Source organism: Balaenoptera borealis (genome assembly GCF_965194805.1).
Source record: "Balaenoptera borealis genome assembly, chromosome: 5".
NCBI lineage: Eukaryota > Metazoa > Chordata > Mammalia > Artiodactyla > Balaenopteridae > Balaenoptera > Balaenoptera borealis.
The window spans coordinates 71,456,321-71,481,881 of record NC_138862.1 but is presented as its reverse complement, the minus strand read 5'-3'; the positions used below and the strand labels follow the sequence as shown (position 1 = coordinate 71,481,881).

Here is a 25,561-nt window from a genome sequence, read left to right as displayed (position 1 = left end):
GAGCAAAGAGAGTCTTTTAAGTTGGTTGACTTTTTTTGTCTTCTCTGCATTATTTGAAAAGGAATAATATGTAATACATTTGAATGATATGTAAAAATAGGGGAGAAAAATTTAATTAGAAAATTACAGGAATATATATACGTATGTATGTGTGTAAATATATATATGCCCTTTCTTATCAAGATTTAAGATTAATACTTAGTGATCTTTATTGTCATATACCTCTTCAACTAACATGTTTCAGTACAGATAGCCACATGTATTTATGGTGATTTAAATCCTTTAGATACCCTCTGTACCTATCATGATATGGCAGGTTATAGTTTCTTTAATTGTTCTGCCAGAGCAGAACTAGGGTGCCCTTTTCTCCAGCCTTCAATAGCATTTTTTTTTTCCACTGCCCTCCAGCCTCCACTAACAGGCACTGGGAGGCCCCTTAGGGCCACTGCCTGCTGCCTCATTTTAAGCCAGTGCCAGATGTTTTAGTTTTTTGTTACACACCACTTCCAGGTACCAATTTCTGTTTTGTTTTTCAATTACTGTATAACAGACCACTACAAAGCTTAGTGGCTTACAAAAAAAACCCCAACGGTCATTAATTCTGAAACTTCCCTTGGGATTGGTGGTTTTCCCTTTTGCCCCCTACCCCACAAATCTAATGCCACAGACGTTGCTGTTACACAAGGGTGAAAAATAGCTGATTCTACAACTGGGGCACAGAAGTTGCAAGATAAGCCTGGAACATCTTGCTGTGTCAGAATATAAGGAAATGCTAGGGACTTCCCTGGTGTCTCAGTGGTTAAGAATCTGCCTGCCAATGCAAGGGACACGGGTTCAAGCCCTCGTCCGGGAAGATCCCACGTGCCGCGGGGCAACTAAGCCCGTGTACCGCAACTACTGAGCCTGCGCTCTAGAGCCCGTGAGCCACAACTACTGAGCCTGCATGCCACAACTACTGAAGCCCACATGCCTAGAGCCCATGCTCTGCAACAAAGAAAAGCCACTGCAATGAGAAGCCCATGCACCGCAATGAAGAGTAGCCCCCGCTCACCACAACTAGAGAAAGCCCATGCACAACACCAAAGACCCAACGCAGACAAAAAATAAATAAATAAAATTTTTTTTAAAAAGTTATTTATTTGATTTTTGTCTGCGTTGGGTCTTCGTTGCCGCGCATGGGCTTTCTCTAGTTGTGGTGAGTGGGGTTATTTGTTGCGGTGCACGGGCTTCTTATTGCAGCAGCCCCTCCTGTTGCAGAGCACGGGCTCTAGGCACGTGGGCTTCAGTAGTTGTGGCACACGGGCTCAGTAGTTGTGGCTCACGGGCTCTAGAGTGCAGGCTCAGTAGTTGCGGTGCATGGGCTTAGTTGCTCTGCGGCATGTGGGATCTTCCCAGACCAGGGCTCGAACCCATGTCCCCTGCATTGGCAGGCAGATTCTCAACCACTGCGCCACCAGGGAAGCCCCATGGTACATTTTTTAGCGAAAATTTTTCTCATATTTTTATCAGGCCACAATAGGGTTTTTCTGCTTTGCTCAACTGAATAATACATCCAAGGGCTGTGCCAGAGTGGTATAGTTGTTGGCTCATATTACTAGCATTAGCAGAAAAGATAATGGCTGGTGCAAGACCAAGGCCACATTCAGGATATGATACATAGAAGTAACTTAATAGCTTAATTGCATAATTGCTTATTATCCTGTTTGTGGCTGTTTACAATACTTGGCAAATCTCAATTGAGCTTGCAATCTGGAAACAGCCTACAACTGACTACACTGACACAGAAATGGAAATTTAGGGGGCTTGTGTGGCAATAACTAGTCTTATCTGTATGTGTGAAAGCAAGTTTACTCTAGTGACACAAAGATACAGTAACCTCTCTGCTTATTTAACCTCACTGAAAGATAAGGAAACTATTTTAAACATTTTAACGTAAATCTTTAGATAAATGTTCTCTACCTTTTTTGCCTTTTAAAGGTAGAGTATACTGAAAGCAATATTCTTTTTGGTGACCAAAGATCATAAATTATTGTATTGTACTCTGTAATATTTTATTGCAGGGTACAGTACCCTGAAATTAGGGGGATGGGTGTTATTTGTTTTTGCTGTATGGCTGTCAGCCTTATGAAGCTGGCTTTATGCGTGTGTGCCTCTTGGCATTTTACAGTATATGAAGTAATTTTCCATGCATTGTTTGATTTGATTCTTAGAACAATTCTAAGAGGCAGTGACAAAGAGATGAAGAGAAATGGAGAGGCCCAAGATATATTTGGACCAAGAAACTGACAGTGTTTGTTGATAGGATTAGATTAAGGGAAAAAAAGAAAGGTGTCAGGATGCTTCCAGAATTCTGACTTAAGCAACTGGATAGACAAAAGCATCATGTACTGAGATAGGAAATACTGGAAAAGGAATATATTTGCGAATATATAACATTGGCATTGGCATTGTGTGTGAAGTTAGCCCTCAACAGCTAAGAAGTCTTTTTTCCCTCTATGGAAAAACATGAGGTAGTTTCAAAGCATTCAGTTTGCATACCAACTCAGGACACTGGCTATAAATGAGAATTTCCTACATCAATTTAGTTACCAGGACAAATATGGTTAAATTTTATATCTGTCTTTATTTCCTTTGTTTGAACTTTAATGATTAATAAAATTGGAAATATCAGTCAGTGGTCTAGCTGAGCCCTTTGCTGTTTTCAACACAATTGAGATTCTGATAGTAAGGAAGGAAAGAGCATAGATATTCAAAGGGCAATGAACTACATCTGTCATAAATAACATGACCTTTTAAAAAGTCCAAATATATTGGGTAATTATGTTAAATATAGAGTGCTTCAGTTAAAAGATTAAGATTGTCAGACAATAAAAAGAAAGCAAAATCTACCTATGTGCTGTTTATAAGAAACACGTTCAAAGTGTAATGATCCAGAAAGGTCGAAATTAAAGAATAGGAAAAGGTACTCTGTAGAAATATTGACTGTGTTAGTTTTCTATGCTGTATAACAAGTTACACAAACTTAGCAGCTTAAGGAACTTCATGGTTTCTTTGGATCAGGAGCCTAGGCACAGTTTAGACTGGTCTGCTGCAAGGCTTCAGTCAAGGTGTTGATCAGACCTGAGTTCTCATCTCGAGGTGTGACAGGGGAAGGATCTGCTTCCAATCTCCCTCAGGTTGTTGGCAGAATTTATTTCCTTGCAACTATAGAATTCACAGCAGCTTACTTCTTCAAATTTGGCAACAGAGATAGGACAGATCAGATAGTCGTAACCACGGGAATGACATCACATCATCTTTGCAGTATTCTATTGGTTAGGAGCAAGTTAATTTTGAAGTCCCACCTACACTCAAGTGGAGGAGGGGGTATTATACAAGGGTGTAAATAGGGATCATGGGAGTCACATTAAAGTAAGTCCACCAAACCAACCAAAAGAAGAGATTTCAAAGCAAATTATAGTACTAGGAACGGAAGAAGTAACTTAAGAATTATAAAAAGTTTGATTTATCAGGAAGGTAATAATTTAAAATTCTGGGGACTTCCCTGGCGGTCCAGTGGTTAAGACTCCATGCTTCCACTGCAGGGGGCATGGATTTGATCCCTGGTTGGGGAACTAAGATCCCACATGCCACACGGCATGGCCAAAAAAAAAATTGATAATAATAATAATAATTTAAAATTTTGTAGGTACCTAATAACAAAAGTCCAAAATACATAAAGAAAGGGTTAAAGAATTAAAGAGAGAAATAGACAAATAGCAATAAAAATGAAAGACTAATATACCCTTCTCTGTCAGCAGTTGATAGAAAAAACTGACCAAAAAAAAATCAGTAAGGACGAGCCTTGAACAATGCAGTTAAACAGATGTGACCTAGTAGACATAACTAGAACATTATGCCAATGTAGAATAAATATTCTTGTCAGACTCACATAGAATATGTATAAAAATGGACCATGTGCTGGACCGTAAGGAAAATCTAAACAAACATGAGAGGATTGAAATCACATAAAGCATGTTCTTTTACCATATACAGTTGTTAGAAATCATTAACAAAAAAGATAATTAGAATATCATTATATGTTCGGAAATTAAGGAATTCATTTCTAACAGAATGAGATGAAATCATAATGGAAATGAGGAAATATTTTCTAATTGAATATTCTAATAAAAAAAATGTATATATATAGACTCATGAGATACAGCTAAGGCAGCACTTAGAGGGAATTTTATAAAAGCTTTAAGTGCATATATTTGGAAAGAAATAAGTCTAAAAATTATTGAGCTAAGCCTCCATCTCTATAAATTAGGAAAAGAATAGCACAACCCCTTCCCCCCAATAAGAGGAAGATGATAAAGATAAGAACAGAAATAAACAAAATAAAAACTGTACAATGAATAGGGTTAACAAAGCCAGAATGGATACTTTGAAAACACTAATGATATTTTCAAATCTCTGATGAGGTTGCTCAAGAAAGAAATAAGGTGCAAAAACCGAAGTCAGAAATGAAAATAGAGACATCCCCACAGATGCTGTAAACATTAAAAAAATAAAGAGGATATTATGAACAACTTTATGCTAATAAAATGGAAAATTCTGATGAAAATAGCAAACTCCTAGACTGTAATAACTGAAAACTGGTTCAAGAAGATATATATAAAACTTTAATAGTCTTATCAATATTAAAGAAATTCAGTCAATAGTGAAAAATCTTCCTTCAGGGAAAACGTAGGCCCAGGTGGCTTCACCAGTGAATTCTAAGAAGCTTTTAAAATGAAATCATTTGAAAGCTGTATAAATCCTTTCAGCCAATAGAAAAAGAGGGAATACCCCCAAACTAAATTTTGTGAGACTAATACAACCTTGATATTAAACCCTCAAAGTTAGTATGAGAAAAGAAAATGGTTCAAACTCATTCATGATCATATATGCAAAAATCTTGAACCAAATGTTAACGAACTCAGTCTAGCTAATGTAAAGGATAATACATCATGACTAAATTTATTTTATCTCAGGAATACAAGATTTAACATTAGAAAGTAAATTTAATATACTGATAGAATAAAGTTTTAATAAGGAAAAAATCAGTTCTACACTAATGGAATAAAGAATAGTGGAATAAAGAGTAAAATTAATTCAATATTAATGTAGTAAAAGATTGAAATCCTATGATCATCTCAATAGATGGAGAAAAAGAGATTGATAAATATGACATTTGTTACTGATAAAAAAACTCATAGCAAACTAGGAATAGAAAGAAATTTCCTTAATCTGATAAAGAATATCTACAGAAAACCTTTGAAATTGGGAACAAGACAAGAATACCTTCAATTACTGCTTTTATTCAACATTATACTAGAGGTCCTAGCCAGCATTGTAAGAGAATTAGATGGTAGATAGATAGATAGATAGATAGATAGGTAGGTAGGTAGGTAGATACGTACGTACGTATCAGAAAGGAAGAAACAAGCTTTCATTATTCACAGAACTAAGTAATTGTGGATTTGGAGCTATCCAAATGAATCTACAGATAAATTTTATAGACTAATAAAAAGATTTATCAAAAGTTGCAAGGTACAAAATCAATATATTGAAATCAATTTTATTTCTATGAGTAACTAATGGTTAGAAAATAAAACTTGAAAAATATATATCATTTATAAAATAATAAAGACCTGTGAATAAATCAAGTAAAGATGTCATTTTTTTCCAAATTGATGTTTGATTCAGTGCAATCTCAGTAAAAGTTCGAACAAGTGTTTTTATGAGATATAACAGGCTCATTCTAAAACTTACAGGGAAATGCAAAGGACCTAGAAAGCCAAGACACACTTGAAGAACTACAAAGAGGAAGGAATACCTCTCCTACTAGAAGTGACGTAGGAGTACATCACTCTACTAGATTTCAGAAATCATTGTAAGCTATAGTAATTAAGATTGTGTAATATTGACATAAGAATATATAAGTAGTGCAATGGAACAGATTAGAGAAGCCCCCAAACAGGCCCATGCAAATGTAGGCACCTGATATATGACAGGTGTTACAGGGAAATAGTTGGGGGGGGAGGTGATGGTCTTTTCAGTAACTGTCACTGGGATAAATGGGTATCCCTGTAGGAAAACATGAAATTGGCCTTCTACCTCACATCATACTAGAAAATAAATTCCTGGTAGATTCAATGTCAGACTCTAAAACCTTTAGAAAAGAATATCTTTGTGACCTTGGAGTAGGGAAGGATTTCTTTTAAAACTGCAAATACCACTAACCATAAAGGAAAAAATTAATAAAGCATTTTACTCTATTAAAATTAAAGACGTTCATCAGAAGACACCACAAAAACTGTGAAACTTCAAACTACAGAGTGGGAGAACACATTTGCAACACATATAACGGATAACAATCTCATATTCAGAATTTATAAAGATGTCCAACAAACCAAAAGACTTGAGCTGGTACTTTACAAAAAGGGAAATCTAGATGGCCAATAAACATATGAAAAGCTGTTGTACCTCATTAATAATCAGGGAAATGAAAATTAAAATTACAATGAAATGCCACTGTATAAAAATCTTTAAAACATAATAAACATTAAAACATCTCAATAACAAGTATTAGCAAGGATATGAAGCCACAAGAACTCTTTGTACATTGCTGGTAGATGTGTAAATTGGTACAATCTCTTTGGAAAACAGTTTGGAGTTGATGATACATAAATCTTATTACACAGCATTTTCTCTCCTAGTTCAGTGTGAAATTGAAATGTTCATCAGTAGTAGAATGAGTAAATAAATTGTAGCACGTTCATATAGTAGAATAGTATGAAGACAATGAAAATGAAGGAACTACTGCAGTATGCAACTACATGAATGAATCTCAAATGTTGACAGAAGGTCACAAAAGAAAACACATAAAGTATGCTTCTACTTTTAGAAAGTTGAGACGTGTGCTAGGCAGAATTATGGCCCCCCCCATTAGGATGTTGGGATTAGTCTACATCCTAATCCCTATAACCTATGAATATGTTACACTACATGGCAAAGGGGCATTAAGGTTGCTCATCAGCTGTTCTTCAAATAGGAAGATTATCGTTGATTATTTGGGAGCAGGGGGAGGTGGGCAAAGTCACAGGATCCTTAAAAGTGGAAGAAGGAGGCCGAAGAGGGAGACCCGCAGAGATGGCAGCATCAGAAGGACTCCACCTGATATTGCTGACTTGAAGATGGAGGAATGGGGCTATGAGCCAAAGAATGTGGACAGACTCTAGAAGCTGGGAAAAAGAAGAAGACAGATTTTCTCCTAGAAGCTCCAGAAAGAATGAAGTTCTGCTGACAATTTTTTTAAAATAAATTTTTTTATTTTATTTTATTATTTATTTTTGGCCTCATTGGATGTTCGTTACTGTGCACGGGCTTTCTCTAGTTGCGGCGAGTGGGGGCTACTCTTCATTGCGGTGCATAGGCTTCTCATTGCAGTGGGTTCTCCTGTTGTGGATCACGGGCTCTAGGCGCCTGGGCTTCAGTAGTCGTGGCACACAGGCTGAGTAGTTGTGGCGCACAGGCTCAGTAGTTGTGGCGCACAGGCTCAGTAGTTGTGGCATGCAGGCTTAGTTGCTCCTCGGCATGTGGGATCTTCCCAGACCAGAGATCGAACCCATGTCCCCCTGCATTGGCAGGCAGATTCTTAACCACTGCACCACCAGGGAAGTCCCTAAGGAGCAGTTTGTAATTGAAATTTATTTCTTTCATTTCTTCAATTTTTAAAATCATACTAACAAAATTTAAGTAGGAATTTATAAAATAACTTTTGTTGTATTTTGTATTAAATAAGTTATTTACCGTGTGATTCTGTAGGAAATTTTTATTTGTAAATATTTGATGCCCTTTGCTACCTGGGCTTTTAACTTTTTCCTAATGAATACAATATGGGGAGGCATTTTGGTAAGATGGTGGTCTTTCCCAACTTCAGTTACTAAGTACTACTTCAGAGTGAAGCAACTCGGAGGCTCACAGGCTGGTGGGACCTGTAGGGAATATGTGAGTCTGGGGGACATACTGGGATCCAAATGAAAATAAGAGGCAAAAACCTATGGCAGTTATCAAAACTTTTGAGTTCTCAAGAAGAACTGTGCCCCAGAGGGGAAGCTTAGTTCCAGTGCATCATGGAGCTTGCTTCCACTATTTTGATGTTGAATGCCATTCACGGTACTCTAGCAACTTGATCTGAGCTCCAAAGATGAGGCAAGCCATGAATTGGCAAAGGAAGATAATTCATTTAAAGGAACTCCAGCAACCAGAGAGGATGAACAAGGATTACATCTAGAAGAAGTGATTTCAATGAAATAGAACTATTCGAAGAGATAGATGACAAGTTTAACAAATAAAACAAAACAGAATGTTCCAGTAATCCCATTCCTGGGCATATATCCAGAGAAAACTCTAATTCGAAAAGATACATGCACGTACTCCAGTGTGCATAGCAACACTATTTATAATAGCCAAGACATGGAAGCAACATAAATGTCTATTGACAGATGAATGGATAAAGATGTGGTGTATGTGTGTGTGTGTGTGCGTGTGTATACACGCACACACACTGTGGAATATTACTCGGCTGTAAAAAAGAATGAAATAATGCCATTTGCAGCAACATGGATGGACCTAGAGATTATCATACTAAGTGAAGTAAGACAGAGAAAGACATATATCATATGATATCACTTATATGTGGAATCTAAAAAAATGATACAAATGAACTTACTTACAAAACAGAAACAGACTCACAGACGTAGCAAACAAACTTATGGTTACCGAAGGAGAAAGGGGAGGGAAGGGATAAATTAGGAGTTTGAGATTAGCAGATACGAACTACTATGTATCTAACAGCAAAGTCTTACTATATAGCACAGGGAACTATATTCAATATCCTGTAACAAACTCTAATGGAAAAGAATCTGAAAAAGGATATATATATCAAGTTTTATGAATCACTTTTCTATTCACCAGAAACTAACACAACATTGTAAATCAACTATACTTCAATTTAAAAAAAGCAAAAAACAAAAACTAATTTATCCTGAGATTCTCAAGAGAAACAGGGTGACATGCTTCTAATCATAGCATGAAAGAATTAAAAAGTGAGGGGAAAAACTTTTCAATATATTAATTTAGGGAGAGAATGATTACTGTTGAGACTCAGATTCATGGTTTGGAACATTGAGTAGAAGAGTATATCAAAACAGAAAAAAAATATAAAGAAGGAGAAGGAGCAAATGGAGGAGATGCAACAACTAAAGGTATAATAGAGGAGAATTTCTCTGGTTTAAAGAAGGATTGAAAGAACCAACTGAGTTCTGGACCAGAGTGTTAATTTAAGGGTGGAGGGAGACAAAGAACAAGCTGCTTACAAAGGAAAAATAATCAGATATGTGCTGGACTACTCAGTGTGACACTGGAAACTAGAAGGTAGTAAAATAACATCTACAGATTACCAAGAAAAGAATTGTCTATACCTAGCTGAAATATCATTCACTTGTTATGGTGAAAGCAAGGTACTTGCAGATGTGCAGGAATTCAGATCCTCCATCTAAGGAAAGTTAAAGGATTCTCACCAAATAATTCTCAACAGAGAATTTAAGGGGCAGAAGAAGAGAGAAAACAGTAGTGAGCAAATGAATCTCACAGTGTATTTAATTAAATCTAAATGGTAATGACAGAGTGACTGTATTTCAGCATACTTCTTTGTCCTCTTCATTTTCTGAAAGTTTGCAGCTGATGGAAAAGCTTGATTTGACTCAGGTTCTGTCCCTTTGGCAAGACCATAAATGATGTTCTGTTCTTCTAATGGGCATATACTTTCTGATTATCTTTTTGTAAAGATAACAGCCATTAATACTCAATTCTGGATCCATTAATTCATTGAGAGTTGCAAAATGCTATATTCTATCATTATTTTTCGTTTATAGCTAGAACACTTATATAAAGATGCTTCCCTTTATCAATTTGGTTACTCAGTGATACAGTTCACATAGGGAAGGCAAAGTAAATGTTTGCTTTATCCCCCCCCCCCTTTATCAGCTTACAAGGTAATGAATTGGTTCTTTATCATCTTTTGGGGAGGATAAATTCAATAATATGTGATAGATTTCAATTCGCTGTGATTATTATCTTTATTGAAGCTCAGATTATCTCATCTTTGGCCAGTGGGAGCAAAGATGGTTCCTGAGTCCTTTTGACATGACAGTGATACTTTTTGACTGGTAAAGAAAGGAACAATATTTTTTTGTTTCCTTTTTTTTTTTTTTTTTTTTTTTAAATTATTTATTTATTTATTTTTTGCTGTGTTGGGTCTTTGTTTCTGTGCGAGGGCTTTCTCTAGTTGCGGCGAGCGGGGGCCACTCTTCATCGCAGTGCGCGGGCCTTTCACCATCGCGGCCTCTCGTTGCAGAGCACAGGCTCCAGACGCGCAGGCTCAGTAGTTGTGGCTCACGGGCCTAGTTGCTCCGCGGCATGTGGGATCTTCCCAGACCAGGGCTCGAACCCGTGTCCCCCGCATTGGCAGGCAGACTCTCAACCACAGCGCCACCAGGGAAGCCCTTTTTGTTTCCTTTTGCTTCGCTTTTCTGAAAACCTCAGAATGTTGTCTGAGCTTTTGGGAAGGTGGATTTTAGGGATCCATTTGTTTTCTAGGATATTTGGTACTTAGCATGCTCTGTGACGTAATTTTTAAGCTGGTATTCCTTGGAATTTATGTTACTTGCAAAGAATAATGGTTTTATTTTTTAGTATATGTAGAGTCAAAAGGAATCAGCATTTCCCAGCAACAGGTATAGAGGCATATGTTAAAATGGTTTCTTCAATCATTTAATATTTGAATATTTAATCTGGACCAGTCTCCACAATAGGAGCTCTAGGAAATTCAAACCATTATGAAACCTGCTTTTTTATTTAAAATTTCAGTAAAATAAGTTCCAAGGATTGATTTTAAACTTAATTTATTTTTTCTTTCAGATCTGTCACGAAATCGCCTCTCAGAAATTCCCATAGAAGCATGTCACTTCGTTTCTCTTGAGAATCTCAATTTATACCAAAATTGTATTCGGTATATACCAGAGGCAATTCTAAACTTGCAAGCTCTAACGTTCTTAAATATTAGGTAAGGATTTTTTTTTTTTTAATTTTTAGTTTTGTGTGATCTTTTCAATTTTCCTCTTCCCTTTCACTAAAATTTACATTATCTGGGGAATTCCCTGGCGGTCCAGTGGTTAGGACTCCGTGCTTCCACTGCAGAGGGCATGGGTTCGATCCCTGGTCGGGAAACTAAGATCCCACATGCCACGCGGCCAAAAAATAAAACTAATAATTAAAAAAAAATTTACATTGTCTGTTTATATCAGCCATATCTCAACATATTCTTAGACTAAATTAGCGGTATTTTCTATATCCCTCTAGTTTCTCCCTTTGTCTTTGTCTTTGTAATAATTAACAAACTCTAAGAGCCTTTAGCCTAATAGACTTGGAGCGGTCTTGTAGCAGTGGTTTTCCAATTACATTTTCAAATAAGCTTCATCAAATGAGAATAGTACATCTGAAATTACTTTGTTTGGTTTTTGTGATTACGTATTTTTGCGTACTAAGTTCTGAATATATAAATGCATTTATTCAACTCATCTACTCCATTTTTTCACATCTTACAAGAATTCTTTTGTTATTTTATTTCATTATAAAAGTTATAAATGTTGACTGGAGAAAATAAACAAATGTAGAAAAGTAAAGGAAATTTATCAAAATGTTATGTCTGAGTTATATAATTATAGGTGAACTTTTCCTTTTTTGTAGGCTTTTAGTCAAATTTTTAAATGAGTTTTTCCCCTTCTCATGAAATATCCTTTGGAAATATTTTTATATGTAATCATTTTAATGTACAGTTTATATGTTTCTAAAACTCATTTTCCCTCTGGGATATTTATTCTTTCAGTTTTTTCCCATGATCAAAGTAGCACTAGTAGACAGTTTTGTATGTGAATGTCTAATTATTAGATTCTAAAAGTTTTAAAGGCTTATGATCTGTGTTAGTAAAATCATCAAAGATCTTGAAAATGGGGGCAATTGTTACTAAGGATTAAGATGTTAAATCTGCATAAGTAAAATTTTAACTTATTTTTATCCTAATGATGTGTTTTTTACTTTCAGTTCTGATTTGAATATTTTTGTATAAATAAAAATTCCTTACCTATCCTTCAGTTAATATGATATATTTGAAATCACAATCTGTCCCTTATTTCCCATAGAATTATATTTGGGTCGTTTATGTACATTTGGTTATAATAATGTAATGATGAGGGAAGTAAATTACAAACACTTTGTATATAACTCTTTGGAAGGAAGAGGAGAGGATGTTAGTTATCTACCCTATTTTAAAATCATTTTTTCCTATATAAGTTTAAGTTTAATAAAATAATATGTTTTGTTTATATGGCACTTCATTATTTACAAAGGAGTTTTATGGTGCAAGAGTCCTGTAAGCCCTGTGATTTACAGATGAGGAATCTGTGTAAGTTGCAGATAAATTAAATGCTGTGCCTAAAAGCACAAAGCTGACAAGTGAGGAAATGAAGACTCGAACTCAAATCTAATATCCTGTTTGTTCCTTGCAAGACTTACCTTTGTTAGTATCCTGAGTATAGAGTGAGAAAGATGGCAGTTTTTTTTCCTTGAGTGGTGGTCTCTGACTTTTCTCTTTTTCTACTTACCCATTTAGTCGAAACCAGCTGTCAACACTGCCAGTACACTTGTGTGATTTACCATTGAAAGTCTTAATTGCTAGTAATAACAAATTGGTCTCACTTCCAGAAGAAATTGGACATCTCAGACATTTAACAGAACTTGTGAGTTAATATTTCATTTTTTGATTGTTTTATATATGTGTGTGTGTGTATACACACACACACGCGCACATACTCTTTTGTGTTTTTGAGTTATTTTTAAGTACTGATAATGAAGTTTTACTGATTGATGAGCTCTCAAGTGCTTCAACACAGAATTAGGAAAGAACTGAAAGTACAAGTCTAATCAAAGTCTAATCAGGTTCTAATCAATATAAAGTGATTTCTATGTTATTAAACTTTTGAGACATAATTTAATAAAGGGTTTGAATTTTTTTAATTAAATCTTGTTAATAGCATCAATGTTCTGATTTTTGGTTAGTGCCTATAAGGAATGGGCAGTACAAAGGTCAGGTTTATTTTTTTACCTTATAGGCTATCTTTAGAACCTAGCTCCCACTCTAAAGTGAGCTATTCTTCATATTTTCTAAGAAGCTTAACCTTCACCTACCACTTCTTGTTATTCTTGAGTGCTTTTGTTCTGGGCATGGGAATAAGGCTTTTCTTATTTAATCACCACAATAACATTATGAATTGTTATCATCATATTACAGCTGAGGAAACTAGCACTCAAGATAGGTTAAGTAATTTGCCAAAGGTTCCAGAGGTTCCATAACTGAAGTAGAATTTGAAACCAGTCTACCTTAACTCCAGAACCTATGATTCCTATTTCTGAAATGGTCAAATACAATTATGTCCATTGAGATTTGGGAGTATAATTCCATGTAGGTTTATTAACAAAGATGTACATCATAAACAAAAAATAAATACAGTTGGCCTTCTGTTTTTGTAGGTTCTACATCTGTGGATTCAACCAACTGTGAATCAAAAATATTTTTTAAAAAAATTTCCTGGGAATTCCATGGTGGTCCAGTGGTTAGGACTCTGCACTTTCACTGCCAAGGGCGTGGGTTCGATCCCTGGTCAGGGAACTGAGATCCCACAAGCCATGCAGCATGGCCAAAAAAAAGAAATAAAATTTTAAAAAAATTGTTCTTCCAGAAATCTCTGAAAAGGAAAATTTGAATTTGCCGTGTGTGACAATTATTTACATAGTGTTTGCATTGTATCAGGTATTATAAGTAATCTAGAGATGGTTGAAAGCATACAGGAGGATGTATGTAGGTTATACGCAAATTATGCACCATTTTGTATGACACTCGAGCATCCATGGATTTTGGTATCCTCAGAGCCAATCCCTTGCGGATACTGAGGGACAACTGACTGTACACATAAAGTCTAATTGGACCACATGTTGGGTCACTTTTTTTTTTTTTCAGGTGGATTATGAATATAAAAGGTCACATATAAGAATTCACAAATATATTAAATTTAGAGTCTAGATACTAGACCACTATTTAAACTTTCTGTTTCTACTTATTGAATCCTAAATACTTAAGAGAGAGATAAGTCTCACAGAAGGTGCTTTTAGCTTTCTATGAAAGAAGTGAGTTGATACTTCAGTCATAAAAAACAGCTTGTGGCAGAGTAAAAATTAATAATCGTAATGCTCCTGATTCCCCTGTGGGTCTTTCTGCAGCATCCTTATTGCTTCTTTTCCTTTTTTTTCTCCTTCATTTTTTTTTTAGTGAAAGTAAACTGCTGTCTTTCAACATACATATTTTCTGAGAGAAGTATTATAGATTGCTATTCCCTTCTGGCTCAGACTCAATCTTCCTATCCTTTCGACTTCTTTTCTTTTTTTTTTTTGGCTGCGTTGGGTCTTTGTTGCTGCTTGCTGCACACGGGCTTTCTCTAGTTGCAGCAAGCAGGGGCTACTCTTCATTGCGGTGCAGTCTCTTGTTGTGGAGCATGGGCTCTAGGCATGCGGGCTTCAGTAGTTGTGGCTTGTGGGCTCTAGAGCACAGGCTCAGTAGTTGTGGTGCACGGGCTTAGTTGCTTCACGGTATGTGGGATCTTCCTGGACCAGGGCTCGAACCCGTGTCCCCTGCATTGGCAGGCAGATTCTTAACCAGGGATCCCTTGACTTCTTTTAGAACCCTTTTAGCTTTGATACCTAGAGCATTGGGCTAAGAAGTCTAGCTTCTGATTCTACTTCAATCATGAATGGGTAGGAAAGGTAAAAACAGTATTATTTCTTTCTGAGAATATTTTGGGAAAATTTAAAAATAATGTCTGAAGCTTATTGAAGTTTTTTGTAAGCGGTCTTTTCTAATAGCAAGTCTCAGTATTTTCTTTTTATTTATATATTGGAGGAATTCTAAGTGTTACTGTGACATCTTAGAGCTTTTATTAACCTAGGCAGCTTCTTGTTGCTATGCATGGGTTTACAAATTCTGGCTGGTCTCAGAATTATGGAATCCTGAATTTATCAATCTTGGAACCTTGTAGTCAGTCTCTTTTCAGAACCAGTGGAATCAAGCTATTTGCCAAGATACCAGAAGGCCTACCTAATATATGTATTAGAATCAGGTTGATGAGCTGCTAATAGAATAGTATCTACTTTTTCCATAGCCTTTGAGTTATGTGTACTTTATTATTTTTCTCTCATGTTCAGTTTGATAAAGAATGATTTGAGTCATCTTCAGTGCATTTTTATTTTATATTCTTGAATAGTTGAACTTGTATTTTGAGAATGGGATTTCCTTTCAAATAATTTTATCATTATAATTTTTATCATAGTTTTGTTTTTTCTTCTAGTTTCTTTAGAACAATATAAAATAAAACTATTGTCCTAAAGGTCTGTTTTAATACCTTTTTTTAACCTTTTCACCAACATTTTCATTTGATCTGATATTCGAGGCCTCCTGTCCACATCTTAAGTCATTTAACTTTAGTTCTGCTCACAAAATTAATGTAGATCTATATACAATGTATAGAGTCAGTCAAAAACCTATACATTTTAAAAATTAAATGCTATTGCAAACTATGGGATTATTCTTGGACACAGAATCATAGTACTTTTTACAACAAGAGGGGTATTATCTTCTCCAACCTCATTTTACAGATAGTTTAAAGCATGCAAGTTTGTAATATTAGTACAATTCTTTACTTTGTATCTTTTTGAAATAGGATGTGAGCTGCAATGAAATTCAAACAATCCCTTCCCAAATTGGTAATTTGGAGGCTTTGCGAGACCTTAATGTAAGAAGAAATCACTTAGTACGTTTGCCTGAAGGTAAGAAATTGTGAAACAGTTTTTTTTGTTTTGTTTTGTTTTTTGCCTTTTTATTTTAAAGATCTCTCAGACTGATGGGCACTTCAAAAATGTATAAAAGTTACAGCCAGTATTTGAGATGTAATGGTTTCTTTAATATGTGCTATCTGTTCCATTGTGGATTTTAAAAGCTAGACTCTTCAGTGAAAAGCTCCAATAACTATTGAACAGTGATTGTAATTTTAGATCCTGTTAACTGATATAATTGATAACTCAGGGTAGGGTCACTGGAAATTTCAGTTGGCATAACTACTTAGGAGAAACATAACATGTTTTTGATAAGGGGATAGTTTAGTATAATGAAAACATTCCTGCAGTTAGCACTGACTGACTTAAAATGGACTTGATTGAATTTAATAATTTTATCCTTCACTGGAAATGTTCAGATAGAGGCTAATTAACTGTGTGGAGGTGATGTGTAAAATGAATAATGAATGGAGTGAGAGACTACACTAGGAGACTGGTTGTCTTAGGCTGACTATAAGTTCTGGTACATGTATTTGAATGATAAAAATGATTAAACAAATTAATTAAGTATAATTGATCAATCGTTCAAAAATATAAATTCATGAAAGAGAAAGCTATAAGAGAAAGTGAAAATGGTGAAAATCATTATTTTATTAAATCAGAATATATATTTCTTTAATTTTATTATGTAAAATTTAATATCTAAATGAGAGTAATGAATCACCCAGCTACATCAGTCATTAGCTCATGGAAGTTCTTGTTTCATCTATACTCCCATCCTCTTTCTCTTGCTCTGTCCTCTAGATTAACTTGAAACAACTTCCAGATATTCATCTATAAACATTTCAGAATGTCTGTCTCAAAGATAAGGAATCTTTAGAAGATGTTTTCATGACATTGATTATCTAGGTTCTTCTACAAAATACGACTTCTAATGTAGAGTAAATATTGAATTAACTAATGATGCTTTTGCTTCATTGTAGAATCCAGATGTTTATACCAATTTGATCCTGTATGATACTGAGTTCTAATATACTAGTGTGTGTAGCTTTGACATTTTTTGATCCCAAGTAAGCGTCTCAGAAAGTGACTTTTCCATTCCACTTTTATACATTTTCTGCAACCATACTACCCAAAATCCTGCATATCTTTCCCTTCAGTGGGCTTGTCCAGTAACCTTTATACCTTTTATCTTCAGAGCCTTCCTCATTTCCTCCTGGTTCTGCCTTCTACCACCTCAGCAGTGGGAATGCAGGCCATTAGCAGGACCGACCAAAATCATGACTGACATATAACTCAAAATTTCTATCAGGATTACCCCTCTACTCAGGACCCACCTACTGTGGTTGATCTTTAAAGTCTTACTAATGCAATAATACTGACTTAATATGAAATTAAATAATCAAAACAATTGGGGTTTTGGTGAAGATGAAAATCTGGGATTTCAGATGATGATTGCAGTCTGATAGTTTCATCATCTAATTTATTTCTCTATCTTATTTTGAATGCATATTACCAAGAAAATCGTCACACAGATAGTTTCAAATGTTTTTTTTTTGTTTGTTTGTTTTTTGTTTTTTTTTTTTCAAATGTTTTTTTGTAGACTTATCTTATAATCTCAGCATACTCAAACTGAGATGGCAGGAAAGCTTCATCCAACACCTACACAAATTAGTGTGGAAGTTCATGTTCCTTGGTGATCTCTAACATACTACAGTTTGGTAGATAAAGATATTATGTCTTTTGTTATATTGTCATTTTGATTTTAAATTAATTTTAATTTTTATCAAATACATTATTCAAAAAGTCAAATAGTAATAAGCTTAAAATAAATAATAGCATTCTCCTGCCTCAGCCATTCCTCTCTCCAGTTTCAATGGCCAGGCATATACCTTCAAGTCCTTTGACTCTTTCCACTACTATTTGCTGACATATTTCTGAATGATCTGCTTTTACAGCTATTGCTGGATTTATCAACTTTGACATCTTGTTTTTGTTGTTGTTTTTCTAGAGTTAGTAAGTCCTTTTTTAAAAAATTTACTTAGCTTTTTATGTACCCGTGGCTAATTCCTCCCTCTTTTTCCAGCAGCTTTATTAGTCAAACCAATCAGATTATGTATCTTTCTTTTTTTCCCCTGAATATCTCCCTCATTGAACCTTTTTTCTTTCTCTTCCAGTCTGGACTGGTTGTTCTCTGTTATTTTCTGCCTAGCTTTTCTTCTTCTTTGCTGAACTCTTATTCCTCTTATTCCTGGACTTCATGTGTATTTTCTTACTTTTTTTTTTTTAAATTTCAGCTTTATTGAGGTATAACTGACAAATAATTCCTCTTTCTTACTTTACTCCCTTGTTTTGCTAGAGGGCATCTTCTAGTAGTTTCCTGAGAACATGTGATAGGAAAACATTTTTTGAGATTTCACTTGAAAAAAAATATCTCTATTCTGTGCTCACCATTGATTAATAATTTGGTTATAAATTCTAGGTTGAAAATTATTTTATCAAATGATTTTCAAGTCTTTTTTCGCTTTTAGCTTTCAATTTTAAAAATTAATGGTTGAGGGACTTCCCTGGCAGTCCAGGGGTTAAGACTTAACACTCCAGGAGGCATGGGTTCAGTCTCTGGTCAGGGCACTAAGATCCCACATGCTGCATGGCACAGCCAAAAAAAAAAAAAAAAAAAAATTTAATGGTTGAAAATTTGATGCCATTCCCAATTCCAGTCCATTGTTTGTTACCAGTTTTTTCCTCTGGAATATTTTAAGGTCTTCCCTTTTTTTTCCCTACCGCTCTGAAGTTTTATGATGATGTGCCATAGTATGAGTTGTTTTAATTCAATAAACTAGATACTTGGTGGGCTTCTATCTAAACCAGAGATTCACATCCTTCGTTCTGAGAAATTGTCTTATATCTCTTTTTCGATAGTTTCCTGTCTTCTGATTTCTCTGTTTTCTCTTTCTAGAATTTTTGTGAATTAGATATTGGACTCCTTTAATTGATCCTATGGTTTTTTTATCTTTTTTATTGTTCATTTCTTCATCATTTTGTTTAACCAGGTGGTAAACAGTTCCAACTGTTTATACTCTAACCATTCTTCTGAATTTTTAATTTCTGCCATCTTATTTTTCATCTCTAAGAACCCTTGTTTTTCTCTGATTTTTTAAAAAAACATTCCTTTCTTGTTTCAGTAATTGAGTATTTTATCTCTCTGAAATTAGAGACATTAATTCTAGTTTTCAAAGTTTTCTTCTATTTCCTATATATTACCTATTTTTTCAGAGATCTTTTTTTCGATTGGCTTGCATGTTTTGATTTCTGTCTTACATGTTGGAGGCTCTTCTAAATGTCTCTGGATCATGTACTGTCTGTATAGAGCTAATTAGAAATTCCAAGTATACTGGGCAGGAATTGTATAATAGTAGTTAAGCAGTAAGCTGGATATTTTATTGGGGGAAACTCCCTATCAGTATCTAAAGGCCGTTTATATGGGACAGTATAGTTTCTCCAGAGAAAGATGTTTTCCTTCTTCTACAGTGTTGTGTATGTTCCTAACTACTGCCAGTCAGGAGCTGGGGATGGGGTGAGGTTGGGGAGGAAAGTGCTAAGGTCTTGTGGTTAAGTTTGTAGACTTTTACTTAAATCCTCCATTTTCAGCAGGGAACTCATCCTGACTTTCCATTGTGCCTGGGGTCCTTGAGTTCAGAGCCTTTCAATTCAGCTCCTGTCATGATTGGAAAGGAATAGTTACCTAGCTGCATGAGTTGGGATTGAAGATCTAGGCATCTGACCTGTTCTTTATACAGATTATCATGTAATCCTTGTGTTGTTCACACTTTCTGTGGTATCAGACCTAGTTTCTAAGACTTTCTGTTGTTCTATAAGGGGTCAGACAGTTTGCTTTTCATTAATATTACCATCCCTAAGCAACTAGATTTCATTTTACGCCACTTTGCTGTATATCAGTTAATCACTAAGAAAGAATGGAGGTAAATACTTATGTTAAGTCCATTATATTTAGCTAGAAGCTCCTGAAAAAAATTGTCTAGTTTTGAAATATCATTAATTGTTTATTTCCACCTTATCTCCCTGCAGAGCTAGCAGAGTTGCCTTTGATACGGTTAGACTTTTCCTGCAATAAAATTACAACAATCCCTGTTTGTTATCGGAATCTCAGGCACCTACAGATGATCACCCTAGATAATAATCCACTACAATCTCCTCCTGCACAGGTAAACCATAGTTGATTTGAAGTATGTTGTGAACTTTTTGACAAAAGATGAAGTTTAAAAGTTATAAGTTATATGTATTTATCTTTTTTTTGGAAATTCAGTTCTTTTAAAATAAATTCACAACTCATATGTATTCTTTAGAAGCCTTGAATAAATGGGATGGAAGATAGGTAATATTCCAAAAATGTTTTTCCTTTCACTAAATTGACTTCTTTTTAATTTGAAGGAGTCTTCCTTAAAGTTTTTTTCTAATAAAATTTGAGTTATTTCTTTCTAGTAAAACTTAAATGTAGACAGTGTAAATGCTAAAGACAAAATACTCAGCTTACAGAACTAAAGATCATCAATGTATTTCTCATGACCGTTGTTTCTGTACTTTCCTATTTTCTAAAATCTTAAGTTCCTCGTTTAGTCAGTCTGGTCATTTGTTTATCAGTGACTGAAATGAAACTACTTAATAAAGTTATTATAAGGTAGCTTTACAAATAGATTCTAGACATTCTGTACTCTAAAAAGTGTTGACCAGCTTATATTTTTCACTGTAGCTTTCCTTACTCTGCAATTAATTGATGGTCTTGTACAAGCCTCTGTATGGCAGCTGTTAAACTTTATGAGTAAACTTCATAACTATAGAAAGGTCTCATAATCCTAAAGAATTTGTGTGTTGACTTATGGGACAGAAGTCAGTAGGTAGCAACAGAAGTGTATATAACTTTTTTAATCATTTCCTGCTTTTCTCTCTTACAGGAAGTAGGATTGAAAACGTAATTGTGCATGATTGTTGGATTCCTAAAAACAAAAGTTACCAATATAATCCATGGGGAGCAATGCTTTAAATCCCTGACTATGCCTAACCAATCAATATAAGTTTACTTGGTATTCTAATAGTGTTTATAATCATAAATTATTTATTTTATATGTTACTGAAACTTATTAGTGACTAGAAAACAAAAACCTACATTTATATCACTTAAATGCCTAAAGTAACAAATGATATAATGTTATAATCAGTACATTTTTAATATTACTGTATATACTTGATAGAAATGCCTTCTATTTCCAATATACATTAAGTAAAAATGTATTTTTATTTTAAAAGGCGAGGGGACACATATATTTCAGATGAGTAATAATTTGGTTGTATTTATATGTTACTTTGTTTAGATATGTATAAAAGGCAAAATCCACATATTTAAATACCTGAACATACAGGCTTGTAAGATTGCTCCAGATCTGCCAGATTATGATAGGAGACCCATGGGTTTTGGCTCCTGGTGAGTATGTTGTATTCTTTTATCATTATATTCCATCTCACAGAGAATCAAATAAACTGAACCTTTAAATTTACCTGACTCTTTGTTTGACCAAAGGGAAATATCCTATTCTGACACAATTTTTCTCAGAATGCTTATATTAAGTAAAAGTTGATTACATAGATGTGACAAAGTGTAGTCCTAAGTCAGGGTTTCTCAACCTCAGCACTGTTGATATTTTGAACTAGATAATTCTTTGTGGTGAGGAGCTGTCCTGTACATTGGAAGGTGTTTAACAGCATCCCTGGCATCTGTAGCACCTTCCAAAGTGACAAACAAAAGTGTCTCCAGTCATTGCCAAATATCCTCTGAGGGGTCCCCAGTTGAAAAACTACTGGTCTAAGTGACTTGAATACTAACCTTGGCTCTCCTGTTAACTAGCTCTGTGACTTAAGGCAAGTCATTCAAACTTTTTGGGCTTCATTTTTCCCAGAGGGAGTGAAGGGGTTGGATTTGATGACCATTAATGTCACTTCACGATCTTTTAAGTCTGTGAATCCCTCAGCTACATATAACACCTGACTTTTACAAAGTTATTTTTTTGGCATTCCCAACCAATGGAACAATCTTAAGTAGCAGGAGTTAAATTCAAAAGGCCTCTAAACAGGCAAAATTGATGTCTCAGTGAAGGTGCAGTAATATTCATAGACTTTACTCAAAAGAGAACCCTTTAGGCCTTCTCTTAGAACTTGTCACATTTACGTAAAAGCACAGTCCTAACCTTCTCAGTGTCTTAGTCTAAAACAGATTAACAAACTTCTGTTTTGGTAGAGTTTCTAAAAGCAGGCATTAAAAATACAAAAATAATTTGAAGGAAAAAAGAAACTGTAAAAAGCAGATGCATAGGGAATTCCCTGGTGGTCCAGTGGTTAGGACTTCACACTTCTACTGCAGGGGGCCTGGGTTCGATCCCTGGTCAGGGAACTAAGATCCCGCAAGCTGTGTGGCGCAGCCAAAAAAAAACAAAAACAAAACAAAAAAGCAGATGCATATTCAAAAATTCAAGTAAGTGATAAACTCTGAAAGGGAGGAAGATTCTGTGTGAAAGAGGCACAAGGGGGCTTCTCATTGGGGTGGCTTCTCTTGTTGCGCAGCAGGTGCTCCAGGCGTGCAGGCTTCAGTAGTTGCAGTGCACGGGCTCAGCCGCAACTAGAGAAAGCCCACGCACAGCAAGACCCAACAAAGCCAGTAGATAGATAGATAGATAGATAGATAGATAGATAGATAGATAGATCCTTTTAACTCTGAGAGGACTGAAAGCACATATGTGGTGTTAAGGAGGACATAAAAGGTTTTGACAGATGGTAGGGATTAGGTCTTACATACAATGTGCTAATCTAGACCTCTCTTAGAGGAAGGATTTTGGCAGTGGGGGTGGATATGAGGAGACCCAGACCACTAATACCAAGAATTTTAAATTTTCTCCATTATCTCCTTTTCATTTCTTTTTCCTCCTACCTCAGTTCATTGCTTATAATATGGAACTCTTGTTTCTTATTTATAGAAGAAAGTTTTGTTTTTCCTATTTAAATATTTCTAAAAGTTTCTACTCCGGTACTCTTAAAGAAGATGTACAACAAATAAAAGTAGGTTTTCTTTTATATATACACTAATTTATTTTCTCCCTTGGAGTTAGTAATCCTTGGGAAGGAAAAGTGTTCCTCTCCTGAAATAGCGGAGTAGGAACATTAAACTGCTACTGTTGCCTTTGAGGTTTGCGTGTAAGACATGAATAGTGATTACTGGTTATGTGTATGTGAGGGTATGCCTGAAGAAACCAAGGAGGAAGCATCATTACCTGTATGAACAGTGAGCTTTGGTTGAGGGCTGCAGTGCTAATTGAAGAACCTATTTCTCTCTGTGACTCTGTCCTTAGTTTTGAAGACTAGTCTTGGCCTAATTTTTTTTTTTAAATATAGCAATCTTCATTATTTTACTTTAAAAACATATCAGGGCTTCCCTGGTGGCGCAGTGGTTGAGAGTCTGCCTGCCAATGCAGGGGACACGGGTTCGAGCCCTGGTCTGGGAAGATCCCACATGCTGCGGAGCAACTAGGCCCATGAGCCACAATTACTGAGCCTGCGCGTCTGGAGCCTGTGCTCCGCAACAAGAGAGGCCGCGATAGTGAGAGGCCCGCACACCGCGATGAAGCATGGCCCCCACTTGCTGCAACTGGAGAAAGCCCTCGCACAGGAACTAAGACCCAACACAGTCATAAATAAATAAATAAAAATTAAAAAAAAAAATTCCTGCCACTTTGCCTCTTAAAAATCTCTTTAAAAAAAAAAAAAAATCAAAAAATCCTGGGAAGAGACTTGTGTGTATTTGCTAAGAGATACAGGAAGGCTTCAGTCAATAGAGAAACCTTTCCTAAATAGGAAGTCTAAATAGCATAAACATGTCATGTTTCTCCAAAGGAATTAGTAATTATAGATCTAATATATTCCAATCCCTATAATAATCCCTAATTATGCTCCCTAGGTTAATCTGTCTTATACATTTTCCATTTTTTCCAGAGTTATGTTACTTTATTTATATATATATAAAAAACAAAAATATTTCCTTCAACTCCTCATGTACCAGCAAATGAGACATCGTACTTTCATGTCTTTCTCACTAAGGTACAGATTAGTAAGATTGCATTGTAGTTAGCAGTGCATTTATTCAAAATGCAGTCATGGAGTCAGAAGGCCTTAGTTCTAGCTCTGGATCTCTGTACTATTAGGCAGTTCACGTAACCTCTCTGAACCTTGGTTTCTTCAATGTGATCTTTACCCTGTTTATATTCTAACAGTAGTTGTGAGGATCAAATGACCTGTGTTTGAAAGTGCTTTGCTCACCATAAAGCCCTATATGAATATTAGGCATTAGAGTTATTAGCTGTCTACTGTGATCTTGGACAAATTTAGTCTAAGAGTCCTGTCTTGCTAAAGAGAATTTTTATTAATCCTGTAGCTCTTCAGGTATTCAGTACAAGTTACTGCTGTGGTAATTTCAGTCCTTAGTTGCAACTTTCTAACTACTTTTGTGTAGCATAAAAACAACACACAGTCTTTCTTAAATCATTTTATAAAGGTCACAAATGTTTTTACTCATTTTCAGATGTAAATGTTTCCAACTCCTTTAGCAATTTACACTGTTGTGATTATTTTATACAATGGCACACATTTTTTAAAATAGTGATCTAAAGTGAACTATGCTTTTTTGCTCTGATGATTTTAAGCAGCTTTATTTTATAGACTAAATATATTTATTTATGATTACGTGGCAGTGAGCCCAAACGAAGGAACGACTAAGCAACTGGTAAGAAAAGTCCTGCCTCTGTAACCCCAGTAGTGGAATTAATTCTCTACAACAAGCCTGAGCTTGTGAAAGCAGTGGCCATCCTTTATTCATATTTATATTCTAAGCACCTGGAAAACTGCCTGGCATTCAATAAATGTTTGGTGAACTAAACTCAAATGAAGCAGATTTAGTGACTCTCTCTTAAGGACACATTCTTCATAGAATGATAACTTTTATTTAATGCTTTGTACCAGGCTTTGTGCAGGTCCTTAGCTTATATTTTCTCAAGTAATCTTTATAGCAACTCTGTGAGATAGGTGTTGTTAATCTTTTTTTTTTTAAACTTACGAGAAAACAGGTTGAAAGAGGTAAAACGGGTTAATTAAAGTCACATAGCTAAGAAATGATGGTGCCAAGTTATCAGTCCAGATCTGTTAAACTATTTGAAAAAAGCCATATTTTAAACTCCTTACTGCACTATACTGATTCACAGTTCATCTCCCTGCCACACAGAGTAACATAAGCATTTGAATCCATTTTATGCTAGGTAGTTTACTAAAGAGACTGGACTTTCTAACAGGACATAGCTGGAGCCTGGCTGGCACAACTCTTCCTGGCCTCACAAAGGCCATATTTATACATAGGGTGACCATCTGTCCTAGTTTACCTGTGACTAAGGAGTTTTCTGGGACACAGGACTTTAGTGCTAAA

At 35.4% G+C, this 25,561-nt stretch overlaps 1 protein-coding gene across 17 annotated transcripts in view; it reads left to right on the top strand.

Moving 5' to 3' along the window:
* LRCH3 (leucine rich repeats and calponin homology domain containing 3) overlaps nucleotides 1-25,561 on the top strand; it is a 108,326-nt gene that overhangs the window by 28,916 nt on the left and 53,849 nt on the right. For 16 of the 17 annotated variants that reach the window (XM_082392307.1, XM_082392305.1, XM_082392313.1 and 13 more), the window contains exons 2-6: nucleotides 11,008-11,152; nucleotides 12,758-12,884; nucleotides 15,915-16,020; nucleotides 20,116-20,252; nucleotides 21,417-21,526. In XM_082392307.1, coding sequence (XP_082248433.1) covers nucleotides 11,008-11,152; nucleotides 12,758-12,884; nucleotides 15,915-16,020; nucleotides 20,116-20,252; nucleotides 21,417-21,526 — 625 coding nt within the window. The remainder of the gene's footprint in view (nucleotides 1-11,007; nucleotides 11,153-12,757; nucleotides 12,885-15,914; nucleotides 16,021-20,115; nucleotides 20,253-21,416; nucleotides 21,527-25,561) is intronic. The other variant, XM_082392309.1, reaches the window with a different exon arrangement.